This window comes from Solanum verrucosum, unplaced genomic scaffold (genome assembly GCF_900185275.1).
Source record: "Solanum verrucosum unplaced genomic scaffold, falcon-dt-bn FXZP01000064.1, whole genome shotgun sequence".
Lineage (NCBI taxonomy): Eukaryota > Viridiplantae > Streptophyta > Magnoliopsida > Solanales > Solanaceae > Solanum > Solanum verrucosum.
In genome coordinates this window covers 2658780-2680129 of record NW_026020144.1, presented here as the reverse complement: position 1 = coordinate 2680129, position 21350 = coordinate 2658780, and the positions used below count along the sequence as shown (strand labels likewise).

At 30.1% G+C, this 21350-nt stretch overlaps 2 protein-coding genes and 1 non-coding gene across 6 annotated transcripts in view; 2 read left to right on the top strand and 1 right to left on the bottom strand.

The window, feature by feature from the left end:
- LOC125827593 (COP9 signalosome complex subunit 4) overlaps positions 1-21350 on the top strand; it is a 242593-nt gene that overhangs the window by 27348 nt on the left and 193895 nt on the right. The gene's annotated exons all lie outside the window — the stretch shown is intronic.
- TRNAD-GUC (transfer RNA aspartic acid (anticodon GUC)) lies at positions 1951-2022 on the top strand. The gene has a single exon. It is a non-coding gene; the product is annotated as a tRNA-Asp (tRNA).
- On the bottom strand, positions 9303-10509 carry LOC125827600 (geranylgeranyl pyrophosphate synthase, chloroplastic-like). The gene has a single exon (XM_049506902.1). The coding sequence runs from the start codon at positions 10456-10458 to the stop codon at positions 9355-9357; it is 1104 nt and encodes a 367-aa protein (XP_049362859.1). The 5' UTR covers positions 10459-10509; the 3' UTR covers positions 9303-9354.

Here is a 21350-nt window from a genome sequence, read left to right as displayed (position 1 = left end):
CTATGATGAAACTCTACGAAAGATGGAGTACATATTTTCAAGTCAACAACTTTTTGAGTCCCTTGAATGCTTCTTGGTAACCTAGAAATCTCTGTTTTTGTTTCAATTTTTACTGTAAAAAGAAGTTTTGGAGATTGAGAGCAAAAACTGGTTCATGGCTGAACCTCTGTAATAGTAACCACAGTTGCCAAGTTCCTCTAATTTTAAAAAGTTTAAAACCTAAATCTATTTTTTTTTTTAATCTTTGAAAAACTGAAGTTGTTTGAAGTTTTTCATGCTCTAGTTCACAAGTTGCAGTGCACCAAAGGGTGTGGCCTAGTGGTCAAGGAAGTAGGTTTGAGAACCATGAGGTCTCATGTTCAAATCCTAACAGAGTCAAAAACACTAGGTGATTTCTTCCCATCAGTCCTGGCCTTGGACAGAGTTACCATGTACATATCACTGGTGGGAGGTGAGTGGTATCCTTTGGAATTAGTCTAGCTACGTGCAAGCAGGCCTGGACACCACACTTATTAAAAAGGTTCACAAATTGCAGTTTGAAGACCGTTTAAGTGCACACTAGTGTTTAAGATATGTGAATCTTCTCTCTTTTAAAATCTTTTCAGATTAGTCGTGCTTTAAAACTCAAAATGCATCGTTGGGCGTCACAAAGATTGTAACCCAATATTGTGCAAGTAACTCAATACCCATTTGGAATGCAATTGTCATAGTTTCTGTATATCTCATTATTGAATAAGACATGCATTTTGGTTGGTAGTGTGTGGAAATTAAATTTTTGGGAAAGCATGATAGAACCTCCACCACTATTAGCCTTGACATCTCTGTATCATATCCTGGGGTTTGGGCATCATGTGTCATGAAATGGAACACTGTTCGACTTTGCGTTATCCATCTCTGCAACTTCATTGATCCCTTGATTATTTCTGCAGAATTGTGCTCAATTATGTATTATATTATGTTGATTGATTAATGTATTGTGCGTCTTTCTGATTTCCTTTGATCCATGTTTTATCTCTGTTCAGGAGGGACTTGGGACAAAGTTTAAATCTCATTGTCGATGTGATTGTTAATGACTTTGAACCAACTACTGGAAAGGTCAGGACTCTGGTGTCACTTACTGCAATGTTGAATCATTTATGCTTTATCTCACTATTTCAAAGGCTGGCAACAACATTCACCACAATATTTTGGACTAAAAACTCAAATTCTCTCAAAATGTTGTTATACATTTATGTATAAAAATATATCTTCGATTGTTAGATGTGAAGAAATTTGCTTACACTGGCAAAATCATTTAAGTATAAGAATGAAGATTTTTAATGTGTTTTACACACGCGAGTTTTAAGCACCTGAGGAGATTAGATTCAATTATTCAGATTTCACAAGTTTGCACTTAAAAGGTTCATTTTCTGTGTCACTGAACCAATAACACTCTTTTAATGGATTCTCATGTCGTATTTCTTATATATCTAATGGATTTTTTCAATTGAAGTATAAGATCCGTGCAAAAGTTATTGGCTAAATCCTCCCCTGGGCCTGCCAATTGTCATTCCTAAGTTTGTATTTATGTGTCTGTCTGACTTTAGCAGCTTCTTGCGAGGATACATCAAACTTTGGGACCAAAAAAATCTATCCATTTGATGAGAAAAGTTTGTGTCATATTCGTTATGTCGTTTGGATTTCAGATAAGATAACACTCGTACAATTTCATACACTTCATCCGGTTGAAAATACCTAACTGTCGTTTTAGCTTTTTTCATTTTATTTTAAAATGAATGGTAATTTAGAATTTCAAGAAAGAATTGATCTTAATTCTTTCAAAATTACCCTTGTTTAGTTATAATTAACTGTTCTTTGATTAAAAGTAAGTTGGTAAAAATGCTTGAAAATAATGAGTAGTTTCCTTAAAAGTAGGACAAATATATATAGCTGGACAAATATAACAACCAGGTCGTTGTAGTATAGTGGTAAGTATTCCCGCCTGTCACGCGGGTGACCCGGGTTCGATCCCCGGCAGCGGCGTTGTTTTTTTTTTTAAAGCATAGATTTTAGAGTAAATTTTAGGTTTAGCAAATATAAAAGTCATATTGTGTATATTTCGGTATACATAAAAAAAGATGTATTTGACTCTATTTGTATATTTCAGTATACAAATCGGTCCTGCATTTGTATATTTCGGTATATAAATGGGATGGCAAAAAAATGAAATATTTGCTGCGAGTTACAAAAAAGAAACTATGGCTATAGCATTTAATTTGAATTCATAGTTTGCTATTTCATCCAATTTTCACTACATTTTATTCTTCTTGTGTTTAACATTCGAGGTTCGATATTTTCATAAAGTTTCTACCAATTCGAATTCGCACTATGTTAAATTCATTTAAGGGGTAAACAATTTTTAACATAATTTTTTTCAAAGTATTGAAAACACTCCTAAGATCGGCTCAAATTATTAGTTTCATCCTCGAACTATTGACAACCTTAAGAACACCTATTTACTTGACTAACTTAATTTAAATACACGCCGATCTTGTAATATGAGTGAAATACATTTCTAAATTCTCATCAAGTTTAGGAGTGGTTTTCAACACTTCCCTTGGCTTTTTATTAAGAGCATCATGCTCCTAAAGGATTTGAGACCATTTTCTATGTTATGTGGCAGATCAAAGTTTAATTAGTCAAGTAGAAAAATATTTTTGAGTCTATCAATAATTTGACGATGAAACTATTAATCTGCACATAGTTCAAAAATATCTTTTGTACCTTTTTTTTGGTTATCACTAGCTCAAAATCGATATAATAGTTAAAAGTGGAGGAATTCGATAAAACGAAATTTTTTTCTAAAAAATGTCAAAATATAAAAAAATAATCTCATTTAAAAAAGCCGAATGAAAAGATCTTATCCATTCATGTGGCTCCACTAATGTCATTCAACCCCCCACATCCTCATTGTTATTGGTATTGCATGTGATTCAGATTCCATTCCAATTAATTTTTTACTTGTTTTGTACATACAACCAATGGTGGTGTTTCATTTTCTACGAGGAACCAAAATTGAATACAACACGCATCTAATCACCTTTATCCTCATGTGGTTATTGTAGTTGAAAATAAAGAGTTGCTAAAGTAAAAAAAAAAAAAAAAAAAACTTTTTTAAAAAAAGAATATAAGATAAACAAAATTTAAACAAAGGAAGTAATGTAGAAAATACGGAGTAACATTTTCCATTATAGACTTCAACTAATTCTAATAAAATACTAAACAATCTTGATTGATTTAAGCTGTATCCAAACACAATTATAAAAAGATAGTTTTATTTGTTGTCCAAAGCATTTCATGTTTATACTAAGTTTAGAGAACAATCAAATTCAGAAGTTGTTCGATTGCTAGTTAGGAAGAAATCAGGAAGGAGCAACATGTTCCTTTCTAACTAATGCGTACGTGTTGCCTAAGTATCTTCACGTTCAAGGTAAACAAAAAAAAAAACTAATATATAAGTAATTAAATCATGCATTACTAATACGTGTATGAATGTAACGTAAACAATACTTCAATATGAACATCAATAAAGTGTTGCTAAAACAGGAAAAAAACTTTTTTTTTAAATAGATGAAAAAGAAACGCATAACAAATAATTAGAACAAAAGAATTAGGTAACGTAGAAAACACAAACATTTCCCACTATAAACGTTAGCTAATTCTAGTAAAACACAAATAACTTACAACAAAGGAAGTAACGTAGAAAACACAAACATTTCCCAATATAAACTTCAATTGATTCTACTAAAACACAAAACAATCTTAATTGGTTATGCAATATCCAAAAACAATCTATATATATAATAAAGCTAGATGTAGGAGAGGTGATGTGGCATTCTTCTAAAGCCAAGAATGACATATATATTTTTTCTCATTTTTTTTTGACATTTTTCTTAATTTTTTTACATTTATATAATTTATTTAAAAACCTACAAATTATATCTTAATTACATTAATTTAGAAAGCTCAAATGTCATTATCATTAATTTAATGAATCTTTTTATTTCTAGTTAAACCAAATAATTAATACATTTTACCCTTTACATCCGTTTTGCTCTTTTTTCCATTCATGAGTGAACATTGAACAATAATTGTAATCTAATTAAATTGAGCAATTAATACATTCAATGTCTATGTTTCTTTATGTTCTTTCATATTCCTTATTTATCTTTATATTGTCAATTTATTTGTGATTGTGAAGCTTCACTTTTGCAGGTTGTTGGGTTTATGCCTAAAGGCTAAAAGGTCTAATTTTACACACACAAAAAGTCAAAAATTGCGTGACATGTATGGTAAGTTGTTTAAATATATTCTTTATAATTTTTTAATATTATTTTATACTAAATTGAGGTAGGATTATGTGTTATCAAATAGAGAACTCAAAAGAATAATATCGAATTTTTTACTTCGCAGATTTACAGTATTTTATTTTTAATTTGCATCTTCATAATTTCTCTTGAGAAATTTACGTGTTATTAGATATTCTATTTTGATAAAATTTATTTGTATGTGTTATATTTTTTTAGGATATTTAAATGGATTCATTTTTACGGTCAAATTAAGGTATGTATTGTTTTGGTTGAGAACTACTTTAGAATCTCTTTATTAATTCTTACTCAACATTTGATAAATCTTGATATATTGTGCTATTCATCTACATCAAGGAATCTCATATATTGTTTTAATTACTAAATAATTGATGTATCTCTTTATTAATATTTCTTACTCAACATTTGATAAATTTTGATATTTTGTGTTATATCATCTACATCAAGGAGTCTCATTTATTCGACCTATAATATCTACCTCAATGTTGAATTCTAAAGTAATTACTACTTCCATTCACTTTACTTATCATATTTTACTTTTTTATGGTTAATTTAACTATTTTTTACGCTGAATTGAATTAGATTAATTCACTATTTTAAAATTAAAATTTAAATATTTTGAAATTTGTATGAAAAATACTATAAGATTCAATGTTTCTCATATTAATATAATAAAAAAATACATATTAAATATAGGTGAAAGTTCATATAATTGAACTCTCGAAAAATAAAATATAAGAAACAAAATTAAATGGAGAATGTATATACTCTACAAATTCATAAACATTTTTCTACTTCTTAATTGACACTGTAATTTTGGAAGCTATTTTTATGTTTATTTAAAAATAGAGGCAAAACTTAACTTTTTTATTACAAATAATCATTGAGGTGAAGTTGAAATTCATACATATTTTGCAAATTTTTTTTATTGCACCTAACAATGATCAATCAAACATGAGTAACAATAAATTACTATATTATAGAAGAGTCTAGGAATGACTATCAATGGTCCAATAAGATCACTAGTTCACTACTAATGTCCAATATATTTATAAAATATATAAGTGGGCCCCACCACCTTCTACTTAAATATTACATATTATATATTTTTAATTACTATACTATAAATCACTACTAATATCCAATATATTTATCAAACTATATTAGTGGACCCCACCACCTTCCACTTAAATACTACATATTATATATTAATTACTATACTATAAATGACTTAAATACTCCATATTATCTATTAGAATAATTAACAATTATTTGACACTTTAAATTCTATCAATGCCATATAAATTAGGATAAAAAACCTAACATAGAATATTTAAATATATTTAAAAATAATATAAGTAATTCTATACATTACAATAATTAACAGCTTAATTATTTAAAACTCATATAAAAATTTAATTGACTCTCTAAATTCTATTGGTACCACATAAAATGGATTATATAATAAACATATATTGTTTGAAATTGACGAAAAAGAAACAATAAATTACAATAATTAATAAAAAAATAGTCCACTCCAAAAAATCTATCAATTAACAACATATATTGTTTGAAATTGACGAAAAAGAAACTATAAATTACAATAATTAACAAAATAAATCTCTCGACTCCAATAAATCTATCAATTAATGCCACATAAATTGGGACATGGAAAATAACATATATTATTAAAAAATTAGGTTCAAAATGTACTATAAAATACAATAATTAACAACTTAATCTATTAAAGAGACATATAAAAAAGGGTTAATATTTGAAATTTTGCATCTGCCACATAAATTAGAACAAAGAGAGTAATAAATATTATTTTCAAAATTATGTTAAAAAAAAGTACTACAAATCACAATAGCTAACAATTTAAAAATATTTTTTAAATCATATAAAAATTTCAATAACTTCTCAAATTCCATAATATGACATAAATTTTAAAAAAAAAGTGTTATAAATCATAATAAATAGTACAATATTTAAACTACTTTAAAAGTATTATAAATTGTAATAAATAATACAACAATTTAAATTACTTAAAATTTAACGACTTAATTTTTTTTTTAAAATGTATTAAAATTTTGGTTAATTGTCAAAACTTTACATGTGCCACATAAATTGGGACAATGGACAGTCACACATATTTTTTTAAAAAAATTACATTAAAAGTATTCTATCAATTAACAGCATATATTGTTTGAAATTGACGAAAAAGAAACTATAAATTACAATAATTAACAAAATAAATCTCTCGACTCCAACAAATCTATCAATTAATGCCACATAAATTGGGACATGGCAAATAACATATATTATTAAAAAATTATGTTCAAAATGTACTATAAAATACAATAATTAAGAACTTAATATATTAAAGAGACATATAAAAAATGGTTCTGCCTGTGCCACATAAATTAGAACAAACAGAGTAATAAATATTATTTTCAAAATTATGTAAAAAAAAAAGTATTACAAATCACAATAGCTAAAAATTTAAAATATTTTTAAAATCATATAAAAATTTCAATTACTTCTCAAATTCCATAATATAACAAATACTACATATTATATATTAATTACTATACTATAAATGACTTAAATAAACAAAATATTATCTATTACAATAATTAACAATTATTTTACACTTTAAATTATATCAATGCCATATAAATTAGGATAAAAAACCTAATATATAATATTTAAATATATTTAAAAAATAATATAAGTAATACTATGCATTACAATAATTAACAGCTTAATTATTTAAAACTCATATAAAAAATTTAATTGACTCTCTAAATTCTATTGGTACCACATAAAATGGATTATATAATAAACATATATTGTTTGAAATTGACGAAAAAGAAACAATAAATTACAATAATTAATAAAAAAATAGTCCACTCCAAAAAATCTATCAATTAACAACATATATTGTTTGAAATTGACGAAAAAGAAACTATAAATTACAATAATTAACAAAATAAATCTCTCGACTCCAATAAATCTATCAATTAATGCCACATTAATTGGGACATGGCAAATAACATATATTATTAAAAAATTAGGTTCAAAATGTACTATAAAATACAATAATTAACAACTTAATATATTAAAGAGACATATAAAAAAGGGTTAATATTTGAAATTATGCATCTGCCACATAAATTAGAACAAATAGAGTAATAAATATTATTTTCAAAATTATGTTAAAAAAAAGTATTACAAATCACAATAGCTAACAATTTAAAATATTTTTAAAATCATATAAAAATTTCAATAACTTCTCAAATTCCATAAATGACATAAATTAAAAAAAAAGTGTTATAAATCATAATAAATAGTACAATATTTAAACTACTTTAAAAGTATTATAAATTGTAATAAATAATACAACAATTTAAATTACTTAAAATTTAACGACTTAAAAATATTTTTTTAAATGTATTAAAATTTTGGTTAATTGTCAAAACTTTACATGTGCCACATAAATTGGGACATGGAGAGTCACACATATTTTTTTTTTAAAAATTACATTAAAAGTATTCTATCAATTAACAACATATATTGTTTGAAATTGACGGAAAAAAAACTATAAATTACAATAATTAACAAAATAAATCTCTCGACTCCAATAAATCTATCAATTAATGCCACATAAATTGGGACATGGCAAATAACATATATTATTAAAAAATTAGGTTCAAAATGTACTATAAAATACAATAATTAACAACTTAATATATTAAAGAGACATATAAAAAATGGTTAATATTTGAAATTCTGTGTGTGCCACATAAATTAGAACAAACAGAGTAATAAATATTATTTTCAAAATTATGTTAAAAAAAAGTACTACAAATCACAATACCTAAAAATTTAAAATATTTTAAAAATCATATAAAAATTTCAATAATTTCTCAAATTCCATAATATGACATAAATTAAAATAAAAAAAATAATGTATATGATAAATCAATTACAAAGAGAGAGAGAGAGAGGATGAAGTGGCAAGCACCCTAAAGAACACAAGCTCCAAATACATATAAAGATTGTCAAATTAAATACTTATAAAATTTTAGTAAAATAATTTGTAATATTTTTTGGTTTATTTAAAAAACAGTATAATGATGTTTTTCTCCAAATTTCTTATGATTCATTTAGTCTCAATGTTCGGAAAATCGATATGGACAATGCACTTTGTGGTTCTTTTTTATATATATATATATATATAAATATATTTGTATATGTATTTATAGTTCTTTTTCTTTAAGAAAATAGGTTTCAAAAAGATTATATATATATGCTCAAAACATATACAAAATTTCTTGAAATTCTTTTCTTTCTTTACTTCCTATTAAGAAAAATAATTATTTCTTTCTTCACTTATAAGTACACTACACGAGTATTTATAGAAGATTAAAAACTTTTAAGTGATAAAAAATCATAGAAGAATATATAAATTAAAGATCTTTTAAGAAAATAATTGAATTGAAAGATTGATTTGCGCGTATATTCTATTGAAAATATTTGAATAAAATTTATATAAAATATTTCAAAACCGCGCACAGCGCGACCAAATTCACTATATATAATAAAAAAAAAAGTAGTCTACTCTGATGCCCAAAGCATTTCACATTCAAGTTGAGTTTAGAGAAGAACCAAACTCAGAAGTCGTTCAATTGCTACTTATAAATGAGCAACATGTTCCTTCCTAACTAATACATGTTGCCCAAAACATCTTCACGTTTAAAGTAAAAAATACAATAACTAAAGTATTACTAATAAGTGAATGAATGTAATGTAAACATACTTCAACATAAATATTAGTAACCAAGACTCAAAATCGACTTTATTTATTAATAATATAATAAATCACCTTCATTTTCATTTGATAAATCAAGATTCAAATCACATGATGAAGAACTACATTTATTCAATTACTTCATAAATCTAAAAAATTTCCAGAAAAAAAATCCTAATTTTGACGATAAGCAATGTAATCTGCTAAAGCAATCAATGGAGCAGCTTTGTGTGAATCAAACGCCGCCAGCTGTTGTTTAGCTTCGCCGTTGAGCTCCGCCGCAAATTCCTTAGCCTTTTCCAATCCCAGCAGCTTCGGATACGTCGTTTTATCCACCGCCAAATCTTTTCCGGCGGTTTTTCCGAGCTCCTCCGACGACTTTGTCACGTCAAGGATATCATCAACTACCTGAAACAATAAACCAATGCATCGGGCAAATCTCCTTAACTTGTCCACTTCTTCATCTGCTCCGCCGCCGAGGATTGCTCCGATTACAACGGAAGCTTCCAGCAACGCCGCCGTTTTGTGTATGTGAATGAATTCAAGCATTTCTAATCCCACATTAGGGTTACCAGTACAAGCTAAATCCGCTACTTGTCCAGCTACTAACCCTTCCGTTCCAACAGATTTCGCCAATTCGGCGACAGCAACGAGGATCCTCGACGGAGAAACTCCGATTGTAGCGGTAGCGAGGTACTCGAATGCAAAAGCAAGGAGCGCATCTCCGGCGAGGACCGCCACATCCTCACCGTACACTTTATGATTCGTCGGCTTCCCACGGCGGAGATCGTCGTCATCCATACAGGGCAAATCATCATGAATGAGAGACATAGTATGTATCATCTCAACAGCACAAGCAGCCGCCATAGCATTCCCCTGGTTTCCCCCAACAAGGTCACAGGCGGCGAGACAGAGCATCGGCCGGACTCTCTTCCCGCCGGCGAGAAGCGAATAACGCATTGCTTCATGGATCATAGGTGGGTCTCTTACCATTATAGCCTCATCCAAAGCTTTATTTACTGAAATCGCCTTTTCAACTACGTAAACCTTGAAATTGAATTCATTCTCCATTTTTGCTCCTTCTTCTTCCTTAACATCTTTCTCATCTTCTCTAGTGGTAGCAGAAACAGTTACAGATGAAAATGGTCTACAGGGTAAAGTTTGTTTCAAAATTCTTCGATTTTTCAGATTGATTTTCATCATTCCATTGAAGGATTTATAGGGTAAAGATTGATTGATAACTAAACAAGCTTGACCCCATGAATCAATAATATTCATAGATCTCTTTTTTTTTTTCTTTTTTTTTTTTTTCCAAAAAGTAAGCTTAAAAAAATACTAATGCAAGATGTATAAATGTTGTTGAAATGGAATGACTTTATAGGGGTGATGAAGTGTTGTTTCCATAAATGATTCTTTATTTTTTTTCCTTTTTAGCACTTAAAATAATATTTTCTCCATCCTATATTAATTGAACAATTTAATATTTCAACTAACTTGTCCATTTAATTAAATCAAGATATGATTAATTAAAACTTTTTCCAAACTAAGATCACATGTTCCAAATTATCAGTCCACTTATTAAATCAAGATATGATTAATTAAAACCTTATCTAAATAAGATCATATATTTCAAAATTACTTGTCCACAAAATAAATCAAGATATGATTAATTAATTTTTTTTCCATTTTATTCCTATGATTAATGCTCTTTGAAAGCCTAAACAAATTTACTTGTTTAAAAAAAAATAATACTTTCTCTTGTTAAAAAGAATAACCTATTTATCTTTTGAGTTTATTTGAAAAGAATGACCTAAGTGAATAATATAAATGTTGTATTACTAAGAATCAGAGCGCCTTTATAAATAGAAGAAATGAATTATTTATATGTTATTTATCTTACATTTTCATGATTGTCTAATACCTTTAACCAAACACATAATAAAATAGTGCTACATTTTTACCGTATACCTCACACCAAACGTCTCCTTAAGGTTTCACCTAAAATTATATTAGCAGATCATTAAAAAAAAGACAATTTAATTGAACATTTATTTTTTAGATCGTCTTAGAGAAAAAAAAAATCTACTATCTGCTAATATAATTTTAGGTGGAGGTGTGAGGTATACGATAAAAATGTAGCACTATTTTATTATGTGTTTGGCTAAAGGTATTAGACAATCATGAGATTATTACATTCTCACAATCATGAGAATGTAAGATAAATAACATATAAATAATTCATTTCTTCTATTTATAAAGGCACTCTAATTCTTAGCAATACAACATTTATATTATTCACTTAGTTTAATCATGTTTCAGGAAGAAATCAAAGAATTTCTTGAAATCTTACAAGATCTGTTGATAGTATTCTTGCAATTTGAGGGAACAAAATTACTTATAACATTGATATGTCATTTTTTTTATAAAAAAAAAAATGTATAAAGTATTTATCATATATTTACAAATATAAAATTTAAATCCAAACTTCGTCTTCCTTTACTTCAAAGAGTATAATATAAGCAACTTATTTCATAACACAAAAGTTGTTGATTTCACGACTACAACTCGTGGCCTATAAGTTATACAAAAATAATTTACCATTGCTATGAGGCACTCTTTCATACGTCAACTTTCGTATAGATATCTTGTTATTGAGTGGTAATGCTATCAACCAATATTTTCATTGAATTAAAAGGCATTACTCCCTTCTTCTTCTTTTTCTTTTTTAGGTCGGGTGACTTTCTAAGTATGAAAAAATTATTTAAATAAGTTGGGAAATTTTTTAGGTGAAATATTAATAGTTGAGTGATTTTTGTGGTATATTAAAAAATTGAATGTCTTTCTAAGAAAACTATTATAACTAAGTGCCTTTTTGAGTTATAAAACAAAATTGACTAACTTTCCAAGAGAATTACCATAGCTGAGTGACTTTCCATAAGAACTAACCATAATTAAATAACTATATAAAATATTTTCTTTTTTTCTTTTTACTAAAAGATGTGAACTATTTAGGGATCGTTTGGTATGAGGAATACAATAAATACTAAACGGGATTAATTGGTCAAGGCTTCTCTTGCCCTGCCCCGCCCCGCCCCAATTGCCATCCCTAGGTAATCTCCAAAATTTAGGGAGTTAGTTGCAAATTTGCAATTCACTCATTTTTTTCCCTTTTATGTATTATTCCGTGTTAACTTTTCTAGAAAAGAAAATTGATGTGTCCATACGTGACCAGAAAAAAATCTTGAAGAATAGCAACACAACAAAGATTTTTTTTTAAAAAAACCCAAATTAGGAAATAAGAGAAAGTGATATAAAATACTGAGAAAATAGGTCAAAATATGTTTGAATAAAATTCACAAATAATCACTTTTTAGTTCATATAGCTGAAATATAGTCACCACAAATATAAATTTTTCACAAATATTTTTTTTTATATTATTATATGCCATTTCAACTCAACATTATAATGACTATATTTTAGCTGTAAGGCTGAAAAGTGGCTAGTCCGTGTAAATAATATTAGTGCAATAAACTTTCAAGAACTAATACATTGTTTCTTTGATTAACATTCTTTTACACGAAGCAAAGAACAAAAACATTTTTAATTATTTGTAAAATAAAATTATTGATTGAAGGGAAAAAAATAATCAAATTTTGAAGTTGAGTAACTTTGCAATCTATTGACTTTTATTCTAATAAAATAATTACTCCTCCATTAAGAAAAAGGCTTATTTTTGTCCTTGACACGTAATGAAGTTCTATCCTAAAACTAAAAGTAAACTTAAATATAAAATATAGGGGCAAAGTTGAGCATTAATTTTCTCAAAGAATTTAAACACATGGGATCATTCATTTTATGTTGAAGCTTGGTTAATTATAAAGATAAATTCAAGATAATTTGCTAACGATAAATATATCAATAAACTATTAGTAAAACATACGACAAAATTAGAAAGAAGATAATTTATGAAAAGAGGAAAAACTCTATAAACTTATGAAAAGGATAAGGGATTATATTGCTGGCGAATAATTTATCCTGATATAAATTATAATTAATCATACTGTTGGAATTAATAATAACAAGATTATTTAATATATACTTATATTTTATGGCTAGATAATTTGTTGGATTAAAAACGAAATATAAATAAATATAAAATATATCTTTGATTCAAATTAGATAAATCGAAAAATTATTTGAAAAAGGCATATATGTCATTTTAGTGTTTAGACCAAAATTACTAATCATAAAATTATAATTGTGCCAAACGCTATAGTTAGACCACACAAACTTCCTCTGGTACAATATTCACTATAGTAATAGTAATAATAATAAAAAGAAACCGATATTTCATATCATGTTAGATGATATGATCGCGAAAAATGATTTTTTTAATGATGGTTTATAAGATTAAAGAAAAAAATGTCATTTTCAAATCTCTTATATATTAAAATGAAAATCTCTCTTAAAAATTGACAACAACATCAGCTTACCTAGTGAAATTTCACACATAACATAAAGTTATGAATAATTTTATAAAAAAAACTACAAAACTAAATTTCCCGATATGTACAACTAAAATATCAAAACTAGTGATACTTTTGGTGGAGATATTTATTATATTTCCAAATTTAGTCCTGAAAAAACAAACCAAACTCTAAGAGGCCATTTTGCAAGAGTTGTTAAGAAACAACTTATTTATATAACTGATTATCAATCGAACTCTAAAAGGTTGTTTGATAGCTAGTTAGAGTTGTGGAGATAGTAGTAATGTAAGGTTTAGTCATACGCATGAATAAATCTATATATTATTTTATCGAGATATTAATTATTTCAACTTTTATTCTGCATAAAACAATACATATGTTTTCCTCATAACTAATACATATATTAAATATATAAATTTCTAAATTATAAATCAAACATCATATAAATTTAAGCAACCTTCACATATAGCAAGCATAAAAATCATATTTGTATGTTATAGCTATAGTTTGCATAATTGCGCTCCATAACAAATTTTATATTTGTTATGGAGCTTTTGATTTGTATAATTCACTAGATACATCCAATTTTATACAAATTGTTCAGTTTTGTATAAATTCATTTATACATTGTAATTTGTATAATAAGATCTGCATTTATATAATTATAAGTGTATAGTACAAAAATATATGTATTTATAATTGTATATACACTTTTCTCTCTCTTTATATAAACACAAACACATTTTATATTGAAATGTATAAAATGACTAATTGTATACCGAATCAGATGGCAAAAAAATGGGATGTTTGCCGCGAATTTCAAATAAAATAAACTATGACTATAACATTTAATTTGAATTAATAGTTTGCTATTTCATACAATTTTCCCTATAAATTTTCGTGAATAGTTTACTTATTAATCAGTTGTCAAACATAATATAATTTATATAAAATTTAATGACTCAACATCTAAACTAACTACCAAACAACGCCTAAAAAATCACTTACTATGAGATATAAAGTATAATAATTTTGGCATAAAATATAAAATTATTTTATCTTATTTAATTGAAGGTATTAAGTTATAATAATGAAATATAACATAACGCATTTTAAAAGAATTAATTTGAAAATAACTTGTTCTCGACCAAATGACCGCGTGAATGCATAGACAAGTGTAGAACAAGTATTTGTGGTTGTGGAGTGAAAATATAAAAAGTTGGACTGGCGTCCAGCGTATTTCTTTCTTTCTTTGTTTCTTTCTCAGATTCTCTCTCATCAATCAATCGATAAGAGAGAAGAAAGAATCCCTTTGCTGGTTTACGCTAACCTGAGATCAGAAAAAAAAGACTCTTTTCTACTCTGCATCTTCTCATCAGGTTCTTTTTCTTGTTTCAGCTCTTTTTATCTACTTGTAGCTGTATACCCTTTTGTAGATTCAGTGATTTTTTGGGTGTTTTGATTGGTACCCAGATCGCATAATCGATCAGAGTACTGGTAGTTGCTTTAATCTATCGAAACCCTTTGTTTTGCTGACTGTTTTAAGCTGTTTAATCAATGAATTTTAGTGTTTGCTGGTGTGTTTGATCTGAGCTGATTGTTTTTCCTGTTTGTTCTTGTTGTATTATTGATTTTATATCTGGGTTTGTTTCAATCTTACTTTCTATAGACTATATTTGCATATCGATTCTCCTAAAGTTTCAGTCTTTGACTTGGGTCATAGCTTGCACCGACTGGGTTTTAGAGTTTTTGATCTTGGTCAGTTTTCTTATGAGCTAAGTTGCGTGGGTTTTCACTTTGGGTGCTGCATCCGTGTCGGATTCTCCAAAAATCAGTACTTTTGGAGAATCCGACACGCACTCATTGACATTTTTGAAGAGTTTGAGCAACATAGCTTATGGGTGAGCTGTTGTCTTACTTTTGTTAAAAAATTAACTCGATAGGAATGAATTTTTCTTTTGATTTGTGACATTTTTTTTTCATAGAATGGAGTTGGTTACATGTCCTTTCTGCCAAACATGTCTGTGCGATGATTAATAGGATAATTCCTAGAAACAGTTTACTTAAATGATTTTGTCCATCACCAGGGGATAAATAGGATTAGAATACGAAATATGAACCCTTTTTTGTTCTTTTACAGAAAGAAATGATCCATTTTTTACAATTCAGAACGTGCTGATGAAATCTTTATAAAATACTGAAGGAAAGGATAAAGGGTCTTCATGGATATAACTTCAGCAAATTTTATGTATTTGAAGGTTGTTCTGTGGTTATTAAAAAAGAAAAAAGATGTGAAAATAGTTTCATGTACTTCGATGATCTTTCGTGCTCTAATTGTGTAATGTTGTTTCCTCTTGCAGGGACCATGATTAAGTTGTTTAAAGTAAAAGAAAAGCAGAGAGAGCAAGCTGAGAACGCAAATGGAAAGCCACCAGTCAAGAAACAAAGTCCAGGAGAGTTGCGTCTTCATAAAGGTGCTTTTCTTTTCCAACTCTTTTGAACTTTTTAGGCTAACTAATGCTTTAACCATTTAGCATTTTGCAAGTTGTTTCTGTTGAATGCTTTCTGCACGGCAAATTGGTCATATTTTATCTCATTTATTATATAGCCCTCTATTGGTGAGATATCACGTGTTCTGAGCAGAATGAGTTAGCCATTCTAGATACTGTAATGGAGAATAGGATTTTAATATAATCAGAGGCAGCTTTGAAGGCAACTCTTCTAATGGATTATGAAGAGCACTTAAAAAATGAAGAGATAGCATGGAGACAAAGATCAAGGGCACTTTGGCTAAAAGAGGGAGACAGAAATACCAATTTTTTCCACAAAGTGGCCGATGTGCATAAAAAAAGGAATAATATTGACCAACTGATGACCGAAGATGAACCTGTGATCGATCCAGTGAGAATCAGAGAAGATTATTGGGTTCTATCAGAAGTTATATTCAGAAAACACAAGTTGGAGACTCTTCAGTTAACTTGATCAATTGTCCAGTGATCAAGGAAGAGAAAGAGAAGCTCTACAAGGGGAGTTTGAGGAACAAGAGGTGTTTTCATGTTTGAAGATGTGTGCAATGGACAAAGCTCCTGGTCCAGATAGCTTCACTATAAGGTTTTACATCAAATGCTGGGATGCAGTAAAAAGGGATATAATGGAAACTTTTAAGAACTTTCACTCTCATGGTGTCTTTGAGAAAAGTTTCAATGCCACATACATTGCTTTGATTCCAAAGAAGAATGGAGCTAAGGAACTGAGAGATTTCAGACCTATGAGTCTCATAGGTAGTGTCTTACAAGCTTCTATCCAAGGTGCTGACAGAAAGATTGAAGAGAGTTATTGATAAGCTGGTAGATGTTCAACTGATGACTTTCATAAAAAACATGCAAATAATGGATGCTATCCTAATTGCAAATGAGGTGGTAGATTCCAGGATTAATCAAGGAAAGGCAGGAATTTTGTTCAAATTGGATATCGAAAAGGCATATGACCATGTAAACTGGGAATTTTTGCTGAAAATGCTCTCATGTATGGGTTTTGGAAGGAAATGGGTTCACTGGGTAAGATATTGCATCTCCACTGTAAGATTCTTAGTTCTTATCAATGGATCAGTAGAAGGTTTTTTCCCAGCAAACAGGGGTTTGAGGCAGGGTGATCCTCCTTTTCTCTTTATCATAGCCATGGAGGGTCAAAATTACATGATCAAGGTGGCTAGGAATAATGAATGTCTAAGAGGGTTTAAGGTAGTCACAAGCCTAAACCTAAGTTTAAAAACCAACATAGAAGTCACACATCTCAAGTATGCTGATGATACCTTAATCTTATGTGATGCTGAAAGGGCAATTACTTATCCTGAGATCACTTTTAGTGCTTTTTGAGGGAGTTTCTGGACTTCATATCAACTGGAGGAAAAATCAGTTATTCCCAATCAATGAAGTCCCCAATATGTTGGGTTTGTCTGGAATTCTGGGAGGGGAAGTAGGCTCCCTGCCTACTATGTACCTAGGTATGCCTCTAGGTGTCAAGTCAAAGGCCATGAGCATTTGGAACTCGCTGATTGAAAAGTGTGAGAAAAAGTTAACTAGATGGAAATCTCAGTACATCTCCTTAGGCGGCAGAGTCACTCTCATCAATTTTGTTTTGGATGCTCTCCTAACCTACTATGTACCTAGGTATGCCTCTAGGTGTCAAGTCAAAGGCCATGAACATTTGGAACTTGCTGATTGAAAAGTGTGAGAAAAAGTTAACTAGATGGAAATCTCAGTACACCTCCTTAGGCGACAGAGTCACTATCATCAATTCTGTTTTGGATGCTCTCCTAACCTATATGATGTCTATCTTTCCCATTCCTGATGGAGTGATAGAAAGTTTAGACAAGATTAGGAGAGATTTTCTTTGGAAAGGGAGTGAGGAAAATGTCTCTACTGTTCGACACTTGGTTAAGTGGAACGAGATTCTTTGGGGTTTAGACAAGATTAGGAGAGATTTTCTTTGGAAAGGGAGTGAGGAAAATGTCTCTACTGGTCGACTCTTGGTCAAGTGGAACGAGGTTCTTTGGGGAAAGAAGCAAGGGGGCTTAGGAGTAAGAAATCTGAAAATACAAAGCAAGACACTTAGACTGAAGTGGTTATGGAGATGCTCACAAGAGCCTCAAGCATACTGGGGTAAAGTAATTAAAGCTAAATATGGAGAGGAGAACAAATGGATGACAAATGAGGTATCTACACCCTATGGTGTAAGTCTATGAAAGTCTATCAGAATCTTTTGGCCTTTTTTGAGAAATAACACAAACTGTGAGGGTAGGCAATGGAAGTAAGACCTCATTTTGGGAGGACAAATGCATAGGACATGCCAGTTTAAAAAATCTTTTCCCTAAACTGTATATCAACAAATGAGTGTAGCTGACAGCGGACACAACAAGGATGGAACATCAACTTTAGAAGGAATTTTAATGACTGGGAAATTGAAACTGTGACAGAATTTTTCAGAGCTCTGGCAGAGTTCAAAGAGACAAAGAATGAGGCTGATAGACTATGGTGGAACAAAGACAACAAAGGCATGTATAAGGTGAACTCAGCACACAAGTTTTTGAACAAAGGTGGCCAACAACCACCAAATTGGCCATGGAAACAAATCTGGAAAACAAAAACCCCTTTCAAGGTGGCATGTTTTACTTGGTTACTGGCAAGAGAAGCAGTCCTGACACAAGAAAATTTCAAGAAGATGAAGTTCTCTATGTGCTTGAGATGTTATTTGTGTGGAGAAGAGGTTGAGACAGTTGGCCATCTGTTTTTACAGTGCAGGATAAACAACCCAACTTTAGAGGATTTTTATCAGCCGCAGGGGGTGTTGTTTGGACTATGCCTAAATGAATCACCCACCTCCTCTACAGTTGGGCAGAGGTAGGTGGGGGAGCTTCAGACAGAGATAGATGGAGGATTGTCTCAGCCTGTATCTGGTGGACAGTCTGGAGAGAGAGAAATGTTAGATGTTTTGAGAGCAAAAGTTGTGATCTTCAGAAGATCAATTTGAACTGTATCAAACTTTTTGTTTCTGGTGTAAACAGATGTACCTAGAGGATACTGAGTCAATTATTGAGATCCTTGGCTCTATTTAGAATTTAGATTCAGATATCCTGTTTTGTTGATAAGTTGTAATTATGGTTTTCAGTACAAACCCATGTACTGGTTTTTGTCAATACATACGAATGTTACCTTTCTCAAAAAAATCACGTGTTCTGAGCATGTTAGGTTAACTAGTGATTTCCATTTAGCATCGTGTGCTTAATGGAGGTCTAAATCTTATCATCTAGATTCAGTCCATTAAGTGCATTTGTTTTTAAGGCTTGAATCTTAATTATTCAGATTCAGCCTATTAAGTGTATTTGTTTTGTTTCCTTATAAAACCCTTTTAATGAGTCTGAATAAATATGAAAGAATTAGATTTGTAACAAAGTCTTAACACCATTTAGATTCATCAAAATAACTTGCATTAATTTGCAAAACCTTTCATGCCTCTGCGCTTCTCTTCTTGGCAAAATTTTCACGCTGCTCACTTTTCTTTCTCAACAATACCATTTTTAATCCTCTTACCTCTGCACTTAGGCTTGCACACTGGGTAATTACAGTTGACATAGCAAACTTAAGCCTTCAGTTTACTTGGAGTGGACTAAATGGAGGAAGTAATCTACCTTCAAGCTTTTGAGTATGACTTTTACATGCACATCAAGTTGTAGCTAAACTGATGGGGAAAAATAATAATAATCAAGCAGTTCCCTTCTTCTTTCCAATTTCTCTTGGTGCCAAATGTAGTATTGTTTTTTTTGTTGGAGTTCAAAACCCATGTGTGCATATGAGTGATCTTGGAATTCTGCATTTGTATGACAGTATTCCTTCCAGGCAGGATGATTACTTTCTGCTTTGAGAGTTTGGAAATGAGTGCTGCATTAGTGATCCTAATTGAAAAATCTGGTAGGTTACTGTTAGTGTCAGGATAAAATTATTGTTGAGGTCTTGGCACCCATTAAGGATGCAGTAAGATTTAGACTCTTAAGACTTGTTGAAAAGGTTTATGTTTGTGATGTATGCTTCCTAGGAAGTTTTATGGTTCTTCCCACATTTACCTTTTCTTGAAAACTGCGGGAAGTATATGTACAATGGAGAACTAAGTGAAGAATTGTGTGTTGGAAGTACTTGAAAAATCTCTTAAGCAGGGAGTGGGTGTAGGTAGCTATAGTTCATGGAAACAACATTGAATTCTTATGTCTTCTGTTAATTTTTCATTCGAGAGAGATTGGGTATGTCATCCTCCTATTTTCTCCATTGTTCCCCGTTCCCCTATGCCAATTGCCGCATCCTGTTCTTCTCCATCTTATTTGCAAGTGCAACAAAGTTACTTGCTGACCCTGTTACTTATCAAGCTTGTAGAATCAAATTCATTCTGTCATACCCTCTTACCACATTCATGAAGAACCTCCTGACTAAACAGGAATAAAGTAGGAGGTAGAGGAGGGTTGATACAATTGCAACCAAGGTTCTGGCCTAGTGGTCAATGAAGTGGGTGGGAAACCATGAAGACTCAGGTTCAAATCCCAGCAGAGACAGAACATAGGTGATCTCTTCCCATCTGTCCTAGTCTTGATGGATGGAGTTACTTTTATACCTATTGCTGATGGGAGGTTTAGGTACGTGGAATTAGTGGAGGTGCGCACAAGCTGTCCCGGACATCACGGTTATAGAAAAGAAAAGGAAAAAGAGGAGGGGGTTGGTACATAGAGCGCCGGGCAGTGACAGCGGGAGGTGGACGCAGAGGTGCCTTCCCTGCTTTTGCATATTTTGATTTGAAATAAGTACTTAGACTTTTGAAAATTTGAATGACGTACAAATTTTTTGAAAAGTTGAAATAAGTATACAAAGTTTTTTTTTTGGCCCACCTCAAAATGTATCTTTTAGAAATTGTCAAGTGAACACCTAAGGAGATATTTGAATGACTGGGAGATGGAAGGAGTAGCAGGTTTAACAATCTTAATGAAGGGGTAGGTAGACAAGCTGGAATGGATCAAAAACATGAAGGGTAACTACTCTATCAAATCTGCATATAAGGAACTGAATATAGCAGTGGTGCAGGAAAAAGATTTGGGCTTGGAAGATGATATGAAAACCAAAAAGTCCCTCTTCATCAAAAAA

Coding starts and splice junctions, on each gene's coding strand:
- LOC125827600 (XM_049506902.1), bottom strand. CDS start 10,458: ATGAATATTATTGATTCATGGGGTCAAGCTTGTTTAGTTATCAATCAA.